We start from the raw sequence: 22344 nt of genomic DNA on the forward strand, positions 1-22344 counted from the left end.
ATTCAGCCTACTGTAGCAGCTTTTTGTTATTTAAGACATAAATCAAATGTGGAACTTCTTTTTTTCCTGGGGGACAAATTGTTTATCTAAATTTGAATGTGCTTGTGAATCACTTATAGGGACAGTACTTGTGCTGTTGCTCTGTAAGAGCAATTATTTGCATTGGTTTACATTGTTTTGCTCCATAGCATTAAAGTAGTCAGACTGCTCACAGGTGTACAGTACCTCTGCAGATCCCTGCAGGAGGAGAGCCATGGACCTCAGTCCTCCAGACAGCTGTGGACATGTTTATGTGCCATCAGAAGAACTCTTCCAGCATGTGAAGTTAAAGAGTGCATGATTGGTTTGTGGGGTCTGGGGTCAAGATCATTCCCAAAGCAAAGCCCATTGAGGGATCAGAGATTTTTTTGTGTTTGTTCACAAAAAAAAAAAAAAAAGTTAGAATAGTTCACAGAATCACAGAATATTCTGAATTGGAAGGGACCCACAAGGATCATCAAGTCCAACTCCTTAGTGAATGGCCCATACACGGATCAAACCCACAACCTTGGCATTACTAGCATCGTGCTCTGACCAACAGAGCTAATCTCAGTAAATTAAGAAGACAACAAAACAGTTTTGTGAATTGGCTGCTCTTTCATAATATCTTCCCTTTTGCCTCTGTGGCTCTTACTTGAGCTTTTTAACATTTGTGACACTTTCGTATAGGTACAGGAGATTGCAGCTTCATTCGCTTTGAAATGGAACCTGCGTTCCTTGTGTCTAGAAATCCCATCCTGCATTATCAGCTTTGGGAGTGGAAAGAGAAGACGTTTATTCCTTTAGTAGTATCTGCTGAAGATGTTTAAGGGCACACAAAGGCAAGTGCCTTCCCAACAGAGTACCTGCTTTGCAAAGACAACCCAGTCTTATTTTTTCTACTTCTAAGTCTGACAGTATTTTACACTGTCAGACTTAGAAGTAGAAAAAATTAATTCACATGCAGTAAGCATTGACTTTTATCACATAATTAGCATTCTAAACTCACAGTTTCAGAAGTTTGTAACTCAACAGTATGTTTAAACTCAGTAAATTCAAGCCAGAAGCCTTATTTTTCAGTGTAAAAAGATGCCTTTTGTTTCTACACTATCAAGCCAAGTGGACCTTGTTTACTTCAGGCTTTGTAAAGGTTTTAGATTATAAATTTTTTTTTAAATCAAAAATTAATTTCTTGAGTTTCATTCTGATATTTCTCAGATTGCAAGTCTGCTTTGACATACTTGAAAAAAAATTTGAAAAAGTTCAGTGATAGGTGTTTAAAACCATTTCCTGAGAACTCATAATGGACCATATTCCAAATATTCCTGCGCACTTCTCACTGACATCGGTGGAGCTGTTCTGTGCACATCCTGTTTTTAAAATCCTGCATGCATAATCACCATCAGTATTGTTACAGTACCTACTGTAGGTGGGTGCAACTCTGAATGCAGATTTGCAGTATCAGTCCTAATGGTTCTCTCTTGAGAGAAATTCAAGATGCTGTTCATAAGCTGTTCTGGACTTTTAGGCAACCAATCCCATCTCACACATACAGTCTCAAATACTTTTTGTTAAAGAAAATCAAACACTTCAGAATACATATTTGTATGACACTGTTCCAGTCTGTTGGATAAAATGTGTGCACTTTATAATATTCACTTAGAGATGTATAGGTATGTGCATAGTATAATAACAACAAAATTATGTTAATCTTATGATATATGATTACATGTGCCTAAAAAATGTCAATGCCAAGTATACATTATGGTATGTCAGTTGTTATCCTTTCTTTCATTTAACTGTGTATGAAAGAGAAATTTTAATTTCCATTTTTTGGGAATGTTGCATATGTATTACAGTCTGATCTTTTTTTGAGTATAAGATATCCTGTGTTTAATTCTGTATGTTTAGGTAATTACCATTAGAACACAGGAGGACATATTGTACTTACTGCCTGTACTAGAGTATAATGTGCTGGACTGCAACAGCTACACTTGTTAAGCAGATTTTAGCATTTCTTCACACAGCAGGAAGCACCCATGCTGTGGCTTCTTAATGTACACTTTAACTACTGCACTGTACTGTGCAATAAAAATAATAATTAATTATGATCCTCACCTTACCAGTACTGCTGCTATCCGGGTGATTTTGGCTGCTGTTTCAGGGTTTCACTGTCCCACACCCTGAAAAATATCTTTCCCTTCAGAGTTTTATTTCTTGTGTGATATTGCTGAACAGAGCTGAATTTTTTGAGGACAGGTTTGTTGCATGGATTGTGATGGCTTCACATTTGTTCAGGTCTCCAAGGACCCGCACCAATAAATGTGAAAGAGACAACAGCAGAATGGCATACTTTCCCATTTCCACCAGGATGAAAAAAAAATACTCTAAATTAAGTCTAACCTTAAATGTATAATCTGTCCTTGGGAGAAAAAAAAAAAGGATATAGCATCTTCAAGCTCTTGGCATCCCTTACGAGAAAAAATTGGTTCTAAGGGTCTCTGATCTTGTGTTTTAGTAAAATAGAACTGCACGGCTGACTGACAGTTCTGATCTAAAGCATTTACGTTTAAGTTTTGATCTCTCTGCTTTTGATTAAAACTAATGAGCTCATTTAATTCAAAATGGGAATCTCTGATAAGAGAAATAAGGTTGATGTGATTGGATTAGAGGGGCAAATTAAACTCTTAGAGCAGAAGTTTGTGCTTATACAGTGTATTAAAAAGCTGTTGGCGTATTATGGTGTGTTAGATGATGAGAAAAATTTCATAGTAATTCATATTTAATCAGAAGAAATGAAAGTACTAAATATAACATGGCTCTGCTTTTCCCTCGAGTGATAAAGAGCTGTACATTTAAAATGACATCAAATTCATGCTCTCTAAAACAAAAAAATCTGAAGAGACACACTAAAGAAAGGGACACTGTTGTCAGTTATCACAACAGAGCTGAAATGTCACAAACACAAGACAATCTGACCACATTAAATCAAGGACAATTCAATATAATCCTTAGCTCACAAACAAGTTTTTGCACTTCTGTTGACTGTATAACAAATGCATTTTAAATACTGAAATACTTTCTACTAGTAGTTTATATGGTTCTCCTAAACCATAGAAGTACAATTTCAAAATATTTCTTTTGTTCCTTGTTAATTCCTCACTGAAATTGAAATTTATCTCAAATAATGCCTGTTTATTGTAAACTGCTCCAGAATTTTCCCATTAACAATATTTTGGTCATAAGTTGATTATCAGGGCTAAAAAACAGGAATAATCAAGATTGTGTAAAGAATACCTCAGTGCTGATGCTATTTTATCATGGTTTACACTCAGAGTCTTAAGTAATTTAAGTGGTTGCAGTTAAGGGAGGGAGAAGTGCAGGTGAGAGCTATACTTAGTCGTGAGCACCTAATATCCCTTCAGTTGGACTAGAAAAATGTTTCATTAATGACTAATTAATCACCAAAAATTGATGATATGATGACAATAATAATAATATGTGCCATTTACTTAAGAATTCTTGCCTTCAGGTTGTTTAATGTTTTATTGATAATAAAGGCCCTAATTTAGCCTCAGTAATATGGAAACCAAGGCACACAGATCCAGCACTGACTCAGGTATCACTGCAGTTGAGGAGAGACTAGGGAATAAAAATCTGCAGAATGTGCAGCCTATTTCAGGAGAGAATTGCTACCTAAGTGAGACTTTGCCTTTTACAAAATACTGATAAGCAGTTTCTAAAACAATGTCATACACTAGCGTAATACCCTCCAACTCCAGTCGTAGCTAAATTGTGCAAGAAAGAGTTAATGAGACAAATCTCTGTTAAAAATTCTATGGGAAAAATTACTTGAAAATTAGACATACTGAGTATATGTATATTTTTGTAATTTCTTTTTTGCTAAATAAACATTTTCTAAATGAGGTAAATTGATTACAACACTCTTAGCATCCATCAGTCATTTATTTTTAGTGAGTTCAAGGATTGCACCTGAAAGATAGCTTAGAGGGGATGTATAAAATCTAAATTATGTGTATATGTATTTTTTCTATTCCCTAGTGGAATCTACAAACCCCAGTTTGCTAACCACTGACAACACTCTAGAGCGCTCTTTTTTCATCCGAATGAAATCTACACTGACCAAGCGAGGAGTGCACATCAAATCATCAGGATACAAGGTAAGGGTTGCACTGTAACATGAAATATTGACATCTTGAAATTACGTTCATTCATGTTCCAGGAACACTTTAATAGACAGAGAGAGGAGCTATTTCACATTTGCATATGTCTCATTCCTTTTGTTAAAGAATCATTAATACATATTTCCAGCCTGGGGTTTGGCTTTTGTACTGCACTTCCATTAAATTGATCATTATTATGATAAATGTTGATGATAACAGCATCATAGCCTTGAAAAGAGCAACATTTCCAAAGTAAAGGTATCTTTTACCAAAGGTAAGTCAGAGTAACATCACTTTTCCCACAGGAAAATTACTGCTCATTTTGTTAGACTGTTAGTAATTTTTGGTTTATGCTTTTCCCAGGGAGGTTGGATTTCTTCATGCAGGCAGCAGGCTATTCCGTTTTGCAGCCATTCCAGCTGTAGGAAACAATGAGCCACATTGAGTACTTTTCCACCATTTTTCTTTCATTGTCTGTCTGAGGGGCATCTGCTGCTGGGGATCATTTTTGCTGGATTTCAGACTCTTTTAAGATATGAATGTCTCTTTTTCCTTATCAGCAGTAATCTCATTTTTCTTCAGTCGTATATCGCTCATAGCGCCTTTAGCTATCACTAGCTTTGCAGTATACTAAAACTAGAAGGAATAGTACATTTTTAACATTGTCAACTTGTGGAATGAAATATGTCATCCATTAAGTTTTATACAAGATAAAAGAGTGGTGCAAGAAAGTAAGTCTGAGAATGTGTGGGTATTTAAAGAAGTTGCTTGTCAATGTTCATTTAAAAGTTTTCACAACCATTTTGTTTTAGTTTTTAGAGGAAGATTTAGAGAAGCTTTAAAGTAAAGTTCCCCAATTCACTTTTCCCAAAAAATTCTCTAAGAATATAGCATTGTGGTAGCTACCTGAGAAGTAAAAATCTAGCAGAAGTATCTTCTTCACAAGCAAGTGGCTGTGAGTCCTGCTCTTGGATGGTTTCTGGGACAAGATGATTAAAGTTGTTGCTAGTAGAAGTTTTCATTGCTAGTAGAAGTTTTAAGTCCAAAGCAATGGATTCATAAGACATCGCAAGTTTTGATCTGTGTCCTGTTTAATTGTCAACAGCTGAAGGAATGGACTGAGTACTTGTTCATGCTTGCAAGTCTAGGGAGATACCAGGACCAGGAAGTGTATTGACACTAAAGTATCCCAGGAGGAAGAAGGAGAATGAATAAATGAATTAATTAATTAATTAATTAATTGGCACATCATGGAGTCATAGAATGGTTTGGGTTGGAAGAGATCTTGCTTTTTTAGGTCATTGAAGTTAAACTAATTCTCATTATTAGGTATGGTCCACCAGGCTCAGACAAAACTAGATTAATAGAGAACTTACTTTGCTGGATATTTTAGATGCAATAATAACGGCTAAACATAGGGAATTTTGTTGTTTGTAGTCTCACTTTTTTTGCCAGATGTAGGTAGGAACAAAAGGTAGGTGTGTGAATGACTCTGTCATTCTCTCTCTTGGACTCCTGACGATCTAATTTTAGTCCAACATCAGAATAGGACATATAAGGTGGCTTCACAGGGTGGGGTTTTTACTCATTACAATGCAATTTTTGAAATTCACAGTAGACCCTTGGCTCAAAAGACATGGTAATGTCTATCATGTACATACAATTTAATTTCTCTTAGAATTTCTAATGCTTCATGGCAGTATTTAAAAGCATAACTGGGATGTCACAAGTACAGCAAAATTAGTTTTGAAAGATCAGATACCATTTTTTTGCCAGTTTTTCCTGAACACAATTAATGGATAAAAAGGAAAAGTATGAAAGCCAACAAAACTGCCTGTAAATAAAATATTGGAATTTTTCCAAATTTTTTCACAAGGCAAGTCAGCTTGAGTAAAATTGCATAAACAGTGTACAAGCCTTAGGCAGGTGTAAAAATAGATGTGCAGTTCTTCTGCCTTTTGATGTTTTTAAGGATTTTGTAACTGGCAGTATTTAGCTGAATTCAGCTGTGTCCAGCAATATGAATTGCACTCTTACAGTTTTTCAAAAGCTTAGTTATTGGCACTCTGTGTTCTATGGAAGGATCATTATCCATGGCCACATCAAGCCCCAGAAAAATAGTACATTTATTTCAGAAAATTTGGATCAAGTGAACATCTTTTTAACTGAGCTTTAAGAACTGCCATGTTTAAAAATTCTTGTCAGTTGCTGTATCAGACAAGCATAAAAAAACTCAACCACTGTAGTAAATGTCACTTTTAGGAATCTTAGTCGTTGATTTCTAAAAGTCCAGTACTAGAACAAACTTAAGGCCAAAATTAAGAAATATACATGAGCCTTATGGATGTACGTCTACAAGAAATTATCAACAGGGAAGAATAGTTGCATAACATTAACAAAAGTCAGGGGGGAAACTGTCTAAGTACTGCATCTGAGATCCCTGGAAGTACTTCAGCACTTACTCAGGAAACCCTGTGCCAGCTGGGATCATGGGCAGCAGACTTCCTGCAGGAAATCCTGCTGGAGCAGGCTGACTAAGGAGCCATTGTCTCCCGCCTTCAGAATACAACAGAGCACTGAATTTTCTGTCTCTAAAATGCAAGGGCTCTTGGCTAACACCTCCTGTGAGCTCCTGTAAGGGGATTCAGGGGTACCCTCCTTAATCAGCACACAACCTTTCATTGGGAGCAGTGTGCTAGGAGCTGCCTGTGGTGTGAGTCAGATTTTAGCTCTCTCAAAGGTATTCAGCTCCCATGGATTCAGACCTCCAGCAATGACAAAATTTTTTCATCTTTGTGAAGTAGTTGTGTCTTGATCCAAACTCTTGCTGAGCTCAGAACCACATCATCATTTTGCCTTTCTTTGAGGACTGCTGGTGAGTGTTTCCTGTAGACAGCAAATGACTGAGGTGGTCCACAAGGTGCTTAGTCAGTTTTCAGAATGAGTGGTCCCTGCCTCAGGAAAACCACATAAAAGTGAAAAAGGTCCAAGAATGAAATTGATTTATTATTCAGGTTGATCTAACCAAAACTAATTCCCTATCAAAAGCAATGTAAGAAAAAGCAGGCTGATGAATCTACACATATGTATGCCTCAAAGAAACCCTGCTCTAGACAATTCTGACACGAGATGAACCTGTTCATAGTCCCTTCCTGGACTGATATAACTAGTTCTGAATTACACGTAAAGATGGAGGTAATGGCCTTTTTCCATTAATTATATTACCTTAAAAGTGTAAGTGGAAAAGTGATTACATGATTAATCCTTCCTCTCTCTTTCCCTTTCATTGTTCGGTAGCACTCTCCTTGAATTAGAATTTCCCATTCTTAATGGTCTTAGGCTCAGGGGTTTGCGGGAAAAGAGTTTGCATACAGTACTAGAGAGTTATTAATGTTTCAGTTTAATAAATTTAGAATCTTTTAAAACAGTGAAATAAAATTTAGTCAACCGATAAAACACATGGGAAACAAATAAAAAGAAAAAAAATATAATTCCATTCACTTAAAAATTCAGAATGTATTACCATTGCAACTGTTGTCTGAGACACATGCTGAAGATTTACTGTTTGTTCTCCACTGAAAATGCAGCTTGCCTTCCTTTTTTTTCAATATTTATTTTTTCATCATTGAAATATGGTTTTGTATTTAATTTTGATTATATCTTCATTTTGATTTTATTTAATTTTTCCTCCCTTTGAGGGTCGCAGTTCTGTCCACTTAAAAGTTTTCCCAACTTCAATTTTTCTGCTGTCTGACTTACTCAATCATATGTCAAAGCTAATTTTAATTCAAAATTATTTTTTTCAGGTCCAGTGATACATTTTCTACTCCTCTACAGTATGCTATTATTGTTTTGTCATGTTTACTTGCCTGTCAGATTGTGCTAGAATTTTCTTTGTTCAAACTTTCATGACCTGATACTGCTCTCTTGAACAAAGCTTAACTAAGTAGTCAAAGCATCAAACAGCATCAGAGTCAGTAGCTGCTGGCTGTTTCCAGCTCATCAACTCATCAGAGGTGCTAGTATATGTCCATGCATACTCCTCCACTGTTTTATAGAACAGCACTCTCATTATGAGCTATTACAGAAGTGGACAAGCAAACACGAGGAGCTTGCCTTGTGCTTTTACTGGCACTGTGGCAATCTCTGAATGTGGTGTAACCAACATCTGCTGCCTCTCCCTCTCCCACGAAGCTGGCAATTAAATATCTTGAAGACCCATCAGCAGAGTTAAGGACATCCTAGAAAACCTTCAGGCTGTCCCTTCCAGTAGACAGGCTGCATAAAAATAAGTAAATTGGTATATTAAAAAAAATTGGTTTGGTAAGTTTAGTTTAGAAATTTGGATGGTTTGTTGTACATCTAATTTCTGCAGTTCAGTAATGGAGGATGCAAGTTTGGTTAGCTATATCTCATAGAAGTTGCATGAGGTATATCAAAATATTTTAAAAAATACTTAAAACTCCAGAAAAGTGTTTTCACAAATTAGTCTGGTAGTCCTCATGATTTCTTTTTTTTTTTTTTTTTTTTTTTTTTTTTTTTTTTTTTTTTTTTTTTTTTTTTTTTTTTGGGGTTTTTTTTTGGTTTTTTTTTTTTTTTTTTTTTGACAATGCTGTCTTTCTACAAACTCATTTAAATTAAACATTCTCTGAGTCTGTACTCTCAGATTTGGTAATTAAAATCATAAAGTTAGAATTCTTTGAATGACAATTTTGAAGATGGAAATCTTAAATTTTTGTTGAAATTTTATGCCTGTCATGGTTCTACGGTGAGGTTTTTCATGCTATTCCTTCCTTTATTCACTTTTTTTTTTTCCTTTTAGAACTTGAGGAGTTGGGCAAGATTTGCAGGTCTTAGTTGAGGGCTTGAAGTGCAGGTTTGGCAGAATTTAGATTCATTAATCCAAGAGGGCAAGAGAGACAAAAACTGGGTTAGAAAGACAAAATTACATTGGACTCACCTTGTGATACTGTTCTCTTGGTTCAATCCAAAACTGAAATAATTGTTTCTCATGCAAGTTACAGATTCATCTGGAATTCACAAACAAGATGTCCCTACTCCAAAATCACTTTAAGGGTCCAATATATCATTGCAAGCAACCACCTTCCACTTCATGGGGACAGGAGGATAGGATGCAGGAGGAAAGAGCAGGCAGGGAATAGTCTCATGATTGGTACATTTTTTGGATGCAGCCTATGTTAGATACAGATTTCATTCCCTCTTCCCAATGAGGAAATTCACTTATCCCACTTTACAGCTTTGCCTAAATTTTTTGCCCCCCTTCTAATATTTTTCCCCCTTCAAATCTTTTCTGTCAAGTATTTTACCCTGTCCCAGAAAGATATCCTGACCTTTCTCTGTAGGAAGAAAGAAAACTGCAGAATTTAGTACTTTATCACATGGTTACTGCCACACCTCTTTAATTGAGTGAAGAAGGAATAAGAAACCAACATCAGGAAGCATTATGTGAAGAGTTTTCTAAATGTCAGCACATGCATTCCCCAGACTTTTCAGCACTGGGAAGACTTAAAGGTAATTTGTCAGTGAGAAAGAACTGATCGAGAATTCACCCATGTAAATCGATGACCTTTTTGTCAAAAGGAAGTCTCTTAGCTAGTAAAGATGCAGCATGACTTGAAAAAAGAACAAAATACTAATGGGCCAGTCTCAATCTTATAAAGTATCTGCGTGTGGATATAAAGATACGGTTCAAGAAATAATGGTCTGCAACCAGATTAAGAAGACTGGGTTTCATTTTGGGGCCTTGATATAGAACTGTGAGGTTCTATTAGGAGAGCTATCTGGAAAAGCTTGGTTCACCCTCAGCATCTAAATACATTAACCAACCTTTTTGAATGTGTTCAGTAGATATGAATTCCTTCTTCTCAAAAAGAAAAAATCAGGGCTGAGAAGCTTTTAAATGGGAGTTATAGCACTGTTCTACCATCTGGAAAAAGTAATACATGTTAGGCATTTATTATTGCAGTAGAACTATTGAAATTAACCAGTTAGTGTTGTATAAAAGGCCTTTTTAATGGCAATCTTCTGTACAAGATTTAAGCTTTGATCATGCCTCACAATGACTGCAGCTGTAGTATTCCTGACACCTGTTATCAGGATTTGTTTCTCCTCAAACATTACCTTAAATGTTTAGATGGCCTCAGAGTTGTGGTTTGCTCCAAACTGAGTAAAAGGGAAATAAATTTTGAGTTCTGGAAGGAAAGAAAATATAAAATTGAGTAAGCACAGATAGCTTTCTGGGAAATTTTTTATTTTCATGAATTCTATTATCAAAGTATAAGGGATATAAAAAGATAGTATTATCACCAAATTAGCAGTAATTGCCTTTGATTCTGGTTTTTAGGCAACATAATTCTGAAGCCTCCTTTTTAAAAAGTCACTGTGTAGCCAATATAACTGTGAGAGAAAACTGTGAGAACAAGATTTATTCTGATACAGAATAAAATATTCAAAATGGACAGAGAGCAGTTTCAAACCAAATTCGGTATTCTTTCAAGAACCAATTGTTACTGAGTCATAGAGACAGAAAATGTTTGATGCACTTTCATAAGCAGCACTAATTATGTAGAAATGTGAAGACCCATTGTGGGTTAATAGCAAGACTCAGTGAGCACGATGAGAGCAATGAGATCTCAGCAGAGAGGGAACCAGAAAATGCCTCTTACTGCATATTGCAAGAATGGTATTGTGCTCCCAGGTAGGAATGGCTACTGAAAAAAAGAAGTCTTCAGTTCACAGTGTTTTCTTAAGTTATCCACCAATGTTGTTTACCACTGTTTACTTTTAATGACTGGGAATATGCCTTTCACAGGAACACAGAAAAGAACAAAAAGCCAAGATATGCTTTAGGACAGAGAGGTGCTGCTGCTTGCATCTTTGCCTCAATTCACTGTTTTATAACTGCTGCCAGTAGATGTTTTGCCCCTCCTTTTTTTCATAATTTAAAGATTGTTTTAGATGTGTCCAAATGCAGACACTATTAACCTTTTTATCTCTACCACTTGCAGCAGTTCACAACTTTTGTCAAAAGTATGCTGAAAAAAGACAAGAGCCTCACATTGATTTTCACGTTTTTCAAACTTTCACCTTTATGTGCAGTTCTTACCTGTGCAAAGCAGTATTTTTAATTGGCTTTTTCCTGTTGCTTATAAAGTCATTTTTATTAATGAATGTACTTTTGCAATACTCGTCTGAGTCTGGAAAGTGCTAACATATCAAGATATCAAGTAACTTGCCAAAGATAACAATGGCTGTGTCAGAGCCAACTGTGATTACATGCTGTACCTCATCTTCAGCCTTTCTTCCTAGTGCATGAATATTGTCAAATCATCTCTGTGTTTCAGTGCATCACACTTTATTTGCTCAGGCTGATACTTCCTTTGATTTGATGGTTGCCCTGAATACACAAAATGAGATGCAAAGAAGGAAGTACTCAGACCAGACTGTGTGAAGTTTAGCAGAACTTCCACCAAAACAAACAACAACCAAAGTTAAAAATAAATTAATTTTTAAAAATCCCACAACAACAACAAAAAACTAACAAAAAAAAAATTAAAAAACAGAACTCCTGCTCTCAACTGGCCTACAACTGACTGCAGTAGAGCTACTCCGAAATTCTTTTCTTTAGAAGGAAAACAAAGCAGTGTACCAGCGGCAAAACACATTTTCCCGCCCCTTGGATTTATCCTGGGGCTGCTGTTCCTGCCACCTCTCTGTGGGAGAACAGCAGGGCTGGCAGCATCCACCTCCTCATCTGGCAGGTGGCTTGGCTGCTTGCAAGTTTTGCTGTTCTTATATCAAAATCCCCCAGACTTATATAGAGACCTTTCCTTTTTCCAGTTTGATTTTTTCATAGCCACCATAGATGTTTACACCCTAAAGACTTTGCTAACTACTTGGAAGCAATAGATGTTATAAGTAAATGTAAAATTGTTAGGGAATCATTATTCACTGTAGCTCTTTATGTTTGATCAAAGTGTATTAGAAAATGAAAACACCCCATTTGCCAATGCAGATAGCACCAGTTTGCATCTGCTATTCACTTTCTGCATAAATAGGTGTTTGCATAAGGTTCAAGCCCATCATTTACTCAAAAGCCAAACCTATTAATCTATTTTGGTGTCATATGAAACAACATTTTTCTATACTTATTCTTTGGACAAAATGTGAGGAAAAAAGGCACAGAGCATTTCAGATATGTCCACCCCCCATGTGCCATACATGAAGCCAATAGTTGAAAAGGAGCCATCACATGAGACTTTCACCCCCTGACTTTACCTGGGGCAATGACTCCTGGATAGTGATCTGGACACTGATGTGCCAGTTTTACCATCTAGAACAGAAAATTGATCATGAGTGTTTCAGAGCATGCTTCCCAGGGAGAGTTGCTGTAGTATAAGTGTCCTTTTTCTCTACTCTTCAGAGTGCATATTCACCACTATATAACGAAGAAAGCCATTATTGCCTCTGTTTCTGGATGTTTAAGCTGCTTGTGTTTCTTAGTGTTTGATCATGCCTCTAGATTTGACTGAAGAATGGTGTGTGGTGGAGCCCATCTGCTTTACCCTGTGGAGAAAGCAGAATATAGATGTTTAGTGGAAAAAGTTTCAGTTCCTCCTTTTTACAGCATCATTAGGAAGCTGTTGTTCTAATAATAATAATTCCCATTTGACATCATGGAGGTAAAAAGAAATCACTGCTGACATCAAAAATGAGTTATATTTCAGCAGTATTATTTCACTGAAGATAAAATGGAAGTCTTTATTACTCCCAATGCTTTTAAAGAAAGCTGAGCAAGGCTTATACTGACCCTAAAGCTTATATACCTTAATGCACCTCTAACCAGTATGAAATAAGAAATTTTCATTTTTACTGCTATATTTTTTGTCTGTTCCTCCTTAGAACCAAGAATTTTGTGCCTGCCTAAAGGAAAATTATCAGTATTTGAGAATAAGCGTAGAGAGCACAATTATCTTAATTTTTTCAATTACATAAAATTTGTGAAAAATACTGCAAACAAATGAAAACACAAAGTGTATTACAAGAAGTGGTAATTTTCTTAAAAACTTCATATTGGAGTCTCTAGTGAAAATTCATATAAACTTCATAAAGAGGTCTGAGTTCTGAAGAGGTTACCCTAAGGAGGCTTACAAGTTTTATTTCAATTTTTATGGTTAAGTATTCTATTCTCTCTGAACTTCTTGTGCTCATTGCTGTGTGGAGAGCTTGCTATTAAAAGGACACAGACAGGTCTGTTTCATCAGTGGTAAACAAGGTTTTTCACTTTTATTTCTGATAACACATTAGACTCTCCCATGCCCCTTTATTTTCCAGACATGTTCAGTTATAATTCCTGTCTTTGTATGTTTTTCCATCCTGAACCAAACAGTATAGCACATCATTGACTCTATCCAAAGATACATGGAAAAGAGTGTGTCCTACTAATATTTGACAATATTTCTGAAGTTTGACATCATTCTTTTTCTACTGATTTGTTTGTTTGCTTGTTTTAGGGGACATTTATAGAGAAATATACACTGCATAAAATTAAAACAATAGGATGCAAGGCTGATACCTTCAAAACTAACAGTATTACCCCCATCTAAAGAAAGTTCAAGAAATATGTATTCTTCCCATGGCTTCATTTTACAGAGTTGGTCACATACTTGCAAGGAGTGCAAGTCTCCTCTGTGTGGCAAAAGAAACTGCCGCACAATCGGAATGTTTTAACCTTTTCGCAATCAAACTCAAAGAATTTTTGCAATTAAATATGTGGTGGGATCATCACATCATTTTGTTCCAGGCAAATATGTTGATAACATACCAGTCACAGCTCATCTGCTGTTGAGTTGCTGCTTCTCAGTTATTCTCAGAAATAGGATCTGAATCCTTAGAGGCATGAAAATATTTGATAGTGATAAGCCTTTTAAAAATCAAAATTAGTAGATACCAGTTACAGTGAAATATTTAAATCTGAAATGAACTCTGCACTACCAATGTAAATAAGCCTCATTCTGTGCACAAATAATCTGGACATTTTCCCCAAGTTGTCCTGCAAGAGCAGAATGCTCAATTTTATTTTGTGTGAACTTAATGGTCCCTTTCACTTTTGAAATATTTTGGAAGGTCTGAGGTATTAGATAAATATTTCTCTTCTTGGAAATTGCTATCTCATTAGATTTTTCATTGATTTCTCCTTGCTGAAGTGCTCAGAAATTATTTCTTCCTAATAATCAGCAACCTTCAGTTCTTGTGACCCTTTGCACTGTTGCAAAGACTATGTTGGTTAATTCAGGCCAGCACTAGATGCAGCATAGTGCAGATAGCTAAATGCAGAGTCCAGCTTCACTCAGCTCACAGGGCATCTCTGGGTCCAGCTTGGATCTTCCACAGTTATATGTCCAGGGTTAGGAATGGGGCACTGGACACAGCTTTCCCTGAAGAAGCAATGAGCTGATTCTCAATACCCAAACATGCATTATGGGTTGTTTTCAGTCACTTTATAGTCATATGCATTCATAAATTTTTATATGGTTGGAAGATGCAGACTCTGATGGTACAAAGCTCACAGAAGAGCTTTAGATCACTGGAGCAACCACAGGCAAAGTTTATGTTGACAATTTATCAGCTCTTCTCCGTCAAGGAAAATTGTTTTTTAGTGTCTGCCTATTAGCAATCACATGCATATTATGAAATTGAGTTTTGGGGAGGACAGCCTACCATCTGTCTTTTCTGTCTTTTTTGCACAATGCATCATTCTAAAGTTAAAACTTTCTGTGCTTTAAAATGATGTAAAATATGAGATGTCTATAATAGAGACACTTGGAAAGAAAAATGTACTAAGTAGAAATGTAAATCTTTATAGACTTTAAAAACAGGGAACGGCTGATGCTATACTTTATGTTTTAGTTACAAATGCCCTCCACATTTTCCACATGTCATCATGCTGATAATTAATTAATATATCTCAAGGAGAGTGAAAATGTTTCCTTCATAAACTCTTTCTGGTTCAGGGCGGTTTTTTGTGTGAGTGAAATGGAACTGCAAATGCCTGTTATGGAGAAAGAAAAAGATGTGTGCAGTTTCCTTTTTGTGTTCTGATATGCTAAGATTTTATCAATAATATTGTTTTCCTGTAAAAATATCTGCCTCAGAGAAAATCTGCTGTGTAGCTGTCAGGATTACACCTCTTGGAATATACCTGTGGTGATTCTGTTAAATTGATAAAAACAGAACACTCTGCTGTGTAGAAGGATTGCTGCAAATATTCCAAAGCCCTTTCATGTGTAGCAGCACTTGTATGGCAGTACGTTTATTGTGCTATAAATTCCATCACTGATTTTGGCCATTTCAAATTGATTCTGCAGTAACTGTAAGTAATGAACCTTACAGACAGAGCCAAGGAAAAAAAACCCAAGCCAATAAACTTGTGCCTGTAGGAATACAAATTGTAGAGATCATTTAGCCTCAGTTTTTATCAAATCATGCAGTGAATACCCCACAAAGCCAGAAAATGTATCCAACAAAATATACAGTGCCATAGCCCTGGCTTGCTTTAAATTTAGCTGTTAAAGCAGACAGTCAATTATCCAAAGTACATGTTTGTATGAGGTGTCCTGGGGATTTCACCTGAGACTTAAGGAAGGTGCTCCGCATAAGTAGATGAAAATGGAGAAATTATAATAGAAGTGACTTAAACAGGAAAATAAGCCAAATCCTGAGCTGTTTTACATGGTCTAAGCACCACTGAATTTCATAGGGGTGTAGATGGATGTGCCGTGAGCTACTAATGACTCACCAGGTCAAAGCATACAAAAATTTTCAAAATTTACATATGTTTCTAGCTTATTTCTCTTTCTTTACTGAAAAGTTCTACCAGGCTAACAAGATATTAATGATTCATAGATTTTAACAGAGAATGAATGTGCTTGGTAAAAATTTCCATAGGAAAGTTTTAAAATCCATCTAAAAGATGCTGTTCTAAGGTTTTCACACTAGTTTTCTATAGGAAACCCACTGACCTTGATTTGTTAAATGTTGTGTACATTTTTCACAATCTTTTAGATAATTTCAAGTCTTATTTTACAAATAGACCATAGATCTAGTCTCACTAAACTAGTGGGATACACATGAGATTAAAGTACAGATGAATGTGGATATATGTTCTACCCTCAATTGTTACATGAAGAGCTTACTTCAGGTTTCAGTTCAAATGCAGAAAAGGTTAGTTTTCTTCCACAGAGCTTTCTTATCAACATTACAGGAGAGAGAAGAAAGCTCACATTTTATTTTCTGTGCAAAAATAAATAAATGTCTGGGTTAGGTTCCTACAAGCCCTGCAGCACTTCCATGCATCACAGCTTGCACGCTCATGTATCTTACAGCCTGCATTGCATGCTGAATTCATTCTGTGTGTCTTCTTGTACGTAACTGCATATTTTTCTGAACCTTTGTGCAGTTTGTGAGAGATATTAAATCCTCATTTTGAGATCAAATTGCTTGAGTCCATTCTACTCTTATATAGGCTACAAAGATATTTGTTGTCTAAGACATATTCCTTGCCTCTCTCTATAAAAAAGTCTATTTTGTCAATTTGTCCACTTTACAGCAGCAGCCTAAGTGACACACAGAGCAAAAAAAGACACAGAAACTGGGGCTTTCAGTTAAACACTAAGTATGTTGAAAGCCATAATAAAATAATGAGAGTAGGGAATGCTATTTTTTCCTTTCACTCTGCTGGTTTGCGTTGCAATGAGGAACACGGTGAGGGAGTCCGAAATCTTGTGAATAGCCCCTGGTAACTAAGAGCAAAGAAACCTTGCTCATTATCTCTACTCCCTCCTGAATAAACATTTCAGCCATCATAAATGAGCTTGCCGTGAAGGGCAAATGAATGGCTCTCATTCCAGAGGAGAAACACTTGAAGCTCAGTAACCTGTAGGTTGTTCTAAGGTGCAGATCCTGTGACCATTGGATGATGGGGTAGGCACATCATTTATTTCTGTGTGACCTAAGATTCATACTCTCAAATGAGAGATTTCCAGCCTTGCAGAGGGAAGTCCTAGGTGTTCAAGTTGACTTTTGGTTAGCACTGCAGCGTGTGAAAGATAGAGCTGTCCTATTTTTTTCTGGTTATTTTATTGAATTACTTAGAAAAACTTAGCCAATTATAAGGAAAGGTTCAGTGTGGATTGACAGATGGCATGCAACACCCCTACTGTATTTCATTTATAAATATGATTGATGTAAAGGTAATTTATTGGTAACCTGTTTTTCAAAAAAAGAGTGTTCTGAGTGGTGGGTTAGTAAAAGAAAATTAATATCTGCACGTTAAACTTGCCAACTTTTGAATTAATTGCATGAGAATGACAATCAATTAATAAATGTTAAGCAAACAACAGAAAATCAGTGAATTAAAAATTACTAAATTGATTCCAATGCAGATAAAGCAAGAGTCTTCCATAATTCTTTGGTGTAGATTCAAGAACACGAACCTTGTCTCATCAGTTTTTCCTCCCCATTTATCCATGTTTAGCATTTGAAACAATGGTGGTTTATTATGATTTTTACAAATAAATTGCTATCTATAATCTAGCTTGCTGCATTAAGTGGATTATAGAAACAAATCATAGATAGTGGTCCATTTGTAGCTGTCAAGGAGAAGGTCAGAGCTTTGCAAAGACCATCCATCTCCAAGTGGATAAAAGATTTTTCTTCAAGGAGAAATCTCATCCCTCGTATGGATGGACTTTGTCTACTAATGGCAGTACATGTGGCTGCTCCTCTGGAAGGGCTGTCATGATGTGCCCCAGCCTTCTCCTGCAGTCCAAGTCTCTGTATAGCCACTTTTGGGCTCGGGGTTTGCAGTTTCAATGCTACTTTCTTTATCAAGACCAGGACCAGGTGAAATGTATTTAAAACTGTTCAAATTAACACTGAGGTCAGAGAACTACTGACATTAGATCTTGGCAGACGTACCAGAAGATTTTGCCTCCTCTCTTATGATCATTCCTTTTCATCATCTGGATGTGGAAGCATTACTATTCACCTGCAGAAGCTGTTCTGAAATTTGCAGTCGTAATTTTTATAAAATCAGCTCATATTCCTTACTGTCTATTTTCCCCTTTATACTGAAAATTTTTTATTTAGATTTGTATAAGTGTCATTGATGTGAGGAAAGTGAAAGCATATTAATAATTATGGAAATTAATCTTTTTTTGTCTCTCTCCACTTTTGCTTTTGTCGCAGTTGTGGTATTCTGCAGGAAAGCCCACACATTCTGTTGTCCAAGATCTTTGGGTAGACCTTGCGTGCTGTATACAGCCAGCAAAAAATTGGGCCATACTAGGCGAAAGCATACAAGCATTAAAATAAACAAAACAATTGCTTTTAGCTGTAGGAGCATACACCAGACACCATTAGCATAAACAGAGGAACCTTAGCATTAAAGACATTCAAATAATAGTCCTCAGCTTTCTCCATTGTGTGTCCCTGCTTTACTATGTGCAAAACTCAGATCTTTCTACCCATTTATCCACTAAAGTAGGAAGAGTAAATGTAATTTTTTTTTTATTAACTTCAGAATGAGCTCTGGGGCTGTAACCACAGGTGGAGAGCTTGAGCAGAACATAAACATTCCTGTCTTAATCAAGGCTGACTTGGGAAATCCATTTCTGTCTTTACAGACAACAGTATTTTTCTATATCTTTTTCTCTGTGTGTGGGAAAATACATTAATATCAGATATTTTGTTTTATCTAGTCCTTTCTCACTTATCAAGTCCTTGCAGAGAATCACCTAAGGTAATTGTTGGGCTGCTAAGAACTACATCAAACAAAACAGTAGGAAAAAAAAAAACTAAAAGAACCTCTTTATTTCTCCCTGCAAAGGGAGAAATAAACTATACCTGAGGTATACTTATTTTTAGTTGTCATTAGTGCAACAAGATTTGGTTGCCCTGACATACAGAGCTGAAACTAACTTTTTTAAAAAACATTTTCACCCTTTCTGTTGCAGAATGGTGCAGCCATTTTCCACCATCTCCCAATATTCTGATAAACTGCATTGGAACCAATGCAACAAAAGTCCTTTTTTAAGTTTAAATTTCACTGCTGGCAAAAGCAACAGAATTCTGAAATAGTGAATTTCAAGACCGTTTGCTCATGGGCAGGGACAACTATTCCTTTACTGGAACCCTGCACACTTCAATAGCTAAATGCTTTCAACTTTTTTTAAACAGTATTAAGGAAAAAATATCCTCAAGGCATTATTTTTAAAGGGAACTTCAAACATTCCATGAAGAAAAAATTGCAACCTATTTGAACACCAAGGGATTTGAAGTGGCAAATCTGTTAAAGTGAACTGATCTTTTGAGTTTCAGGGTTAAATAAGTATTGATCACAAATTAGGGATGCAGACTACTGAAAATTCTGAGACATTTCAGATTCCTAGCTTGACCAGCAGTAGCCAGATTCTATAAGAAATCATTTATAAATAAGTTAATTATGTTAGCTCGGTTTTAAATTAACTGTGTTTCATTTTTTTTCCTCTGAGTTCAACAAAATCCATTAAAACATTTACAAAAAGTGCAAGTAAATCTCAGATTCTTAATCTTTTTTACTACATAGACTTAACACTGCAGTAACTCAATATTAAAAATTTTAGAGTTTATATTTTAAAGCAGCTGTGATGCAAACAGATATGCAAGGGTAAATCTGCTCATCTTGAATCCTTCTGCAAATGGTCTGCTCTGGAGGTCATATCAAAGAGATTCTTTTTCCAGCTTAAACCTGTCTTTTCTAAATAGATCTCAACCTGATCCCATTTAATGCATTGATGTCTGGTTTCTAAGTCATTATATTTGCTGTATTACATATCAAAAGGACTCTTGAGAAATTCCCCCGAATTGATAATTCTAATTTCTTATGTATAGCTACTCTATATTCACTCTGAGGACAGCTGTATTGTATGCTAAACCACGAATTGTAAAAATTGATCCCTTTGTATGTAGGTTTGTATTAAATTGAGATACTCTATTTTTTTCCTGTGTGTTGCCACACATGGGTTCCTGGTGTCAGTTTGTATTTGGCTGTTTGAGCATATTAAAGTTTTGCTAGTGCTTATGATGTTCTTGCCAAGAGCGCTCTTGCAGCAATCTGCACTAGAACAGTCTTTGTGCCAATTACTTCAAAAAGTATTCAGTTATAAACCCAATTTTTGTGGCTACTTTTTCAGGTTGCTGTGTGTTCATTTCATTTAGTTTCTTTTTTTTTCCATTTTTTTAATGTTGATCTTCAAATGCTTTTAAGTTTTGCATTATGAAAAGACAATACAGTGCTGATAAAGTTGTTAATAAGACATCTATTAAAGGTTCAAAGGTATTAAAATTAAACCTAATAATTTAAATTAATAATATTGCATATATTTAAAGGATGCTGTTTAGTGGAAGTTGAGAGTTCTTATTGCATATGAAAATGAAAACCTTTGCAGTGGCATAAAGCAAAATAACTGAAAAATTATAATTTATAAGTGCTGAACTGAAAAAATATAATTATAAACTCAACACAATATTTCTTGAGTTCATATTATAAAGCTGATTTCAGGAGTGTCAGCTCTACAACATCTTTTGTTTAGAGAAAAGCTGCTTGCTAATCCATTGCAATTAATGAAAAATTACAGCACAGGAAAGGATGTCCTATCATTAACATATTTTACAATACAAGTGTGCTTTTGAAAGGACAGACTTGATCCTGCAACTTCTACTACTGCAATGTACACCAGTGCAAGCCTGGACCTCAGTATTCTGACATGAGAGCCGTCATGGCAATAAAGACAGGGATGTGCCCACATACAGCACAGAACACTCTACTATGCTGTACTGAAGAGTAACTGCTTATCTAGTATCCCAAATTTAAAAACAATGTAAATGTGTCATATAGCAGAATGAAAAAGCCATAAATTTAGGATCTATAATGTTAATCAAAAGGATCCATAAATACTTGAGGAACCTCTGATCTATGGTTCACTTCCCAGTCTGTTAAGATGCGATAACTCTTGAAAAACATTTGTGCACTCTTGAAAATGCTTTTTCATTTTGTTTTGTTTTTTGAATGACAGCTTTAGGAGTTGTTTATCACCCAACAGTCTTCCATTATTCTCACAGAGTATTCTTAAGGTAGCCTTAGCCTAGCCAATGTAACTTGGGCAATCTCATGTTCTTGTTTTACCTTCACTCTTTTTTGGAGAGGTAGAAAGCTCTCTTTAGTTCATTATCCAGACAGAGGTAAGTGGGAGATATACCTTCTGCATCCTGAGGTTGGGAAACAAGCAGTTTGTTGCATTTGTGCTCAAAACAGTAACTTTAGCACAGAAGAGATCTGTTCCCTGTAGTGTACTTGAATGAAATGACTGTGGCTATTGTGCTTGCTGCTGATCTCAACATTCCCCATATGCAATCAATAATATTCTACTCAGGTCATTTTAGGGATTGAGCAAGCACTTTGAACTGAGCCTGCCACACTGGGTTGTTTCTCACATGATGCTTGTCTTTAAGCACCAATAAGTTTGAGGTCTCATAAGGATACTTTTTTTTTTAAAACCCTTAGGATTAGCCTAAATTCTGCCTGTGACTATTTTAAGCAGTAGAATAGCTTTTGAATCTTATTATTTGAGAGAGCGATAACAGAGGAAAGATGGGAAAAGCCTAAAGTGTCTCCAAAAAACTAGTATTGACTTTTTAGCAATAAAATACATCCTGAGACCAAATATGCTGTTTAAATGTAAATACCATTTCCATTTTCAGACTGTCTTTTGCAGGTGTATTTGAAGGGATTTAAAATATACTTGTAGCTGGGAAAGAGGCTATTGACCTTGAAACTATGCATGTGTTAGGAATAATGTTCCCCCTCCTTGAAATCCGACTCATATTCTTTGAATGGGTGCTCAAGACCACAGCTCTGAACAGTGGTTTCACGTGGCATTCATTGCCTAACTCAATCAAGACTGACTGCAAAGCTGTTTTTCAGGAGTCATAGACTATTGCCTTGTCTTATTTTCACCCAGCATGGTTCTGAATGTAACAGTGACAGCTGCACTAAGTACTACTTTTCTTTGTTCTGGTGCAG

The 22344-nt window shown here is 36.0% G+C and overlaps 1 protein-coding gene across 1 annotated transcript in view; it reads left to right on the forward strand.

Annotated features, from left to right (window-relative positions):
• Positions 1 to 22344, forward strand: part of NPAS3 (neuronal PAS domain protein 3) — a 589216-nt gene that overhangs the window by 532179 nt on the left and 34693 nt on the right. The window contains exon 6 of the mRNA XM_041395897.1: positions 4081 to 4199. Within this exon, the coding sequence (XP_041251831.1) occupies positions 4081 to 4199 (119 nt within the window). The remainder of the gene's footprint in view (positions 1 to 4080; positions 4200 to 22344) is intronic.

The sequence above is a fragment of the Onychostruthus taczanowskii genome, unplaced genomic scaffold (genome assembly GCF_017590055.1).
Source record: "Onychostruthus taczanowskii isolate IOZ18803 unplaced genomic scaffold, ASM1759005v1 scaffold1, whole genome shotgun sequence".
Classification (NCBI taxonomy): Eukaryota; Metazoa; Chordata; class Aves; order Passeriformes; family Passeridae; genus Onychostruthus; species Onychostruthus taczanowskii.